This window comes from Cupressus sempervirens, chromosome 6 (genome assembly GCF_028749045.1).
Source record: "Cupressus sempervirens isolate cs-2001-9-10 chromosome 6, ASM2874904v1, whole genome shotgun sequence".
In the NCBI taxonomy this organism is placed as follows: Eukaryota; Viridiplantae; Streptophyta; class Pinopsida; order Cupressales; family Cupressaceae; genus Cupressus; species Cupressus sempervirens.
This window is the reverse complement of record NC_143123.1, coordinates 442940554-442943463: the sequence shown is the minus strand read 5'-3', so window position 1 is coordinate 442943463 and position 2910 is coordinate 442940554. Positions and strand designations below refer to the sequence as shown.

At 38.5% G+C, this 2910-nt stretch overlaps 1 protein-coding gene across 1 annotated transcript; it reads right to left on the bottom strand.

Moving 5' to 3' along the window:
- Nucleotides 1-865: 865 nt before the first annotated feature.
- LOC149552981 (cytochrome P450 94A1-like) lies at nucleotides 866-2220 on the bottom strand. The gene is made up of 4 exons (XM_089790270.1): nucleotides 2215-2220; nucleotides 1976-2086; nucleotides 1583-1882; nucleotides 866-1504 (listed from the first exon to the last, which is right to left on the bottom strand). The coding sequence occupies exons 1-4, from the start codon at nucleotides 2218-2220 to the stop codon at nucleotides 866-868; spliced, it is 1056 nt and encodes a 351-aa protein (XP_089646396.1).
- Nucleotides 2221-2910: the final 690 nt, after the last annotated feature.

Here is a 2910-nt window from a genome sequence, read left to right as displayed (position 1 = left end):
TGTCAATAAAATCCTAAACAACAATAAAATCTGCCTACTATTATTTAGGGGTTGCCTTCTAACTGAAAAAGTCTTGTTATCCAATAGAAATATCCTACTTATATAGGAGCAAAGACCTAATTATCGACCAGGGGTCTGATAATCATTATGGTTTTATCATAGATACCTCTCAAATGCTACTTTTTCTAGTCCAAAAAATGAAAACACATGTAGTAATAGTGGATCTCATGTGTACTAATTGTCATTTATTTCTTAGCTTTTTTGGTTGGTAAGTAGCACATTTGTGTAATCACTATTGGGATATTTTGTAAAAAACATTTAAATGCAAGTACTAACATTTTTTTGTGAGTGACTATTAGTGCATGAACATAACATGTATTGGATGAGCATTTTGAAATGACACTTTCAAACCAATTTGAGCTCCAAGATTCTATCCCTAAAGTCAAAATCTTAGCTTTAAGCACTTTACTCACTTACAAAATACAATAAAATTTTTTTACAAAATCCAACTTAAAATTAAAAAATCCTAGATAAGTGAAGTTAGCCCTAATATTAGTAAATGTTTTTCTCCTACATGTTGTTGAAACTTTTATACAAAGCTTGTAGATTGACTTTTTCGAAGTGGATGCATACATGAGTTCAGCCAAGAGATGTAAAACCCAAGTGGCAGCGATAATCATATTGACACGCCTACTTTTACCTTCATTTTTTCAATATAAGTTGTAGTGAGAGTCGACCTTCTGACAACAAACAGAAACCCATTCGAAACTCAGGGGAGTTCTTGTCATTTTTTAGCACGCGTATGGGAAGGCCAATCTCCATTTTAGCCGTGATCATCGCAATATACTTGGGATTCTAGTTGCCATCAACCTCTACCCTCAACTCTTCTATAACACTCGCAGCGATACTTTTCATCTAAATAAACGCCGTCTGTTTCCCCATGCAAACTCTCGGCCCTGCCTGGAACACTGGATATTTGAATGCATCGTGTGCCATAAATTCTAGCGAGTCGTTCTCCACTGGAACACTGGAACACTGGATGAGAGCAGAGGAGCCAGAAGAACCATGTGAGAGTGGCAGAAGTTGAGTCCCTGCCCGCCAAGATGAAGCTTATCACAATATCTCTCACATAAAAATCATACGAGGCCTTCCTTGGTGCAACACTGCTCTCGTAAGCGGAAAGAAATCTGGACAAGAGATCTTCATGCTGTGTCCTGCCATGAGAGTGAAAAATTTCCTTCTTCCTTGCATTGATTATGTCTTGAGTGAAGTTGTGAACGGTGTGGATCGCCTGGCGCAAGCATTTCTCGAAGCTGAGGTTGAAGAAGCACTTGATCATCCACAGGAAGGGCAGGGGATTAGTGAATCTTTGGAGGCTTAAATTGGTGGTGACTTCAAATACGTCTGCGAATTCAGAAAGGGGTAGAGAAATGTGGAGGCAAGCGAGGTCCATGCCGAAGGCCACCTTGCAAATGTTGTCGAAGGTGAATCGCTGGAAGATGTCCTGCAAATCCACCCGATCGCTCCTCCCAGCCACACTTCTGAGGAGTGGGAGGAGGCGATTGGTGATCTCACCCTACACGCTCTTTGTTATGAAGTCGCAGAGAGAGTTGGTGCCGAACTTGTAATTTGCAACTCGTTTCTGCAATTTCCAAGCGTCGCCATCGACATTGAAAATTCTGGTTCCGAGCAAATCATGCAAGCGGAGGCAAAAATAATTGCCCTTTGAATCATTTTGGAAATAGGTCTTGAGCAGTTGCTCCACATTGGGTGGATGTGCTATGATGACTACCTTTGTTCCGAGACGCTGAAAGGTGATGGTGTTGGAAGGAGTGTGTCTGAGAATTTCCATTAGCCATTCTGGGATCTGACTTCTATTCCTCTAGAAAGCAAATAATGAGCCCACAATTGGATACGATGTAAGCATAGTATTGTTGGCTTTTCGGTTTATGAGCACGTAGATTATATAACCAACCACTAACGCAAATGCAAACGCGAGGGCACGAAAGCTTAATAGATATTTCATGCCAAGAAATAATTGGGAAATATTGTTCGACATCTTTTTATTGATCTGAATGGTTTCTGCCTGCCTTGTTTTCTTATATTTTGAACTCGCATCCCACATGAACAACCCTTCAAAGTGTGAGGGCGGCAGATTTTCCCGATGTTATGTAATGACAATAAACATAGTTGTCGTCAGCCTATTTTGCTTACCGGCATTGCTGTCTTTAGCCCACCGTGGTCATCGAACTGAAAAATAATACAATCGAGGAATACGTGTCATCATATGAAAGAGAAACGTATTGTTTTAGGAAACGTCTTAATAAATCATAGAGTGCTCTTACAATCATGTTCTCATGTAGTTGCTTAGCTTGGTTTTATACGTAAATTTAAGTACTAGAGTGTTCCTCTAAAGAATTAAGATTGTGGAAAAAGGATAATATTGAATCTTTTCCTATTTTTATGGAACAACTATTATTTGGGGAATGAAAATAAGGGTGCGGTCCAATGAGGGGGGCTATAAGATCTATTTTATGGAGCGGGTGGTCCCATGAAACCAAAAAAAGTTTTGCTACAGACTTAATTGGAATATTCTTCTAAATAATAGCAACTCCTACTTTTTAGAGTGTAAATTTGAGCGGGTGGAAAAGGTGAGGGACTAGAAATTGTTCCACTAGCTTAGGCTTTTCTTTCACCACTTTTCAATCATATACCAATTTCTATTTCTTTATCAAAAAAAATTTAAACATTTTATTTATTTAGTAAGTGAATGAAATATGTCAAATAAAAATAATTAATGAGACCACTACTTCCATAAAGTATGGGGCTTAAACTTACTAAGGATAACTTCACTAAAAAATTCATGGGACCTTCCACTTTAAAATAATCCTTAAAAATCTCTAGAACTCC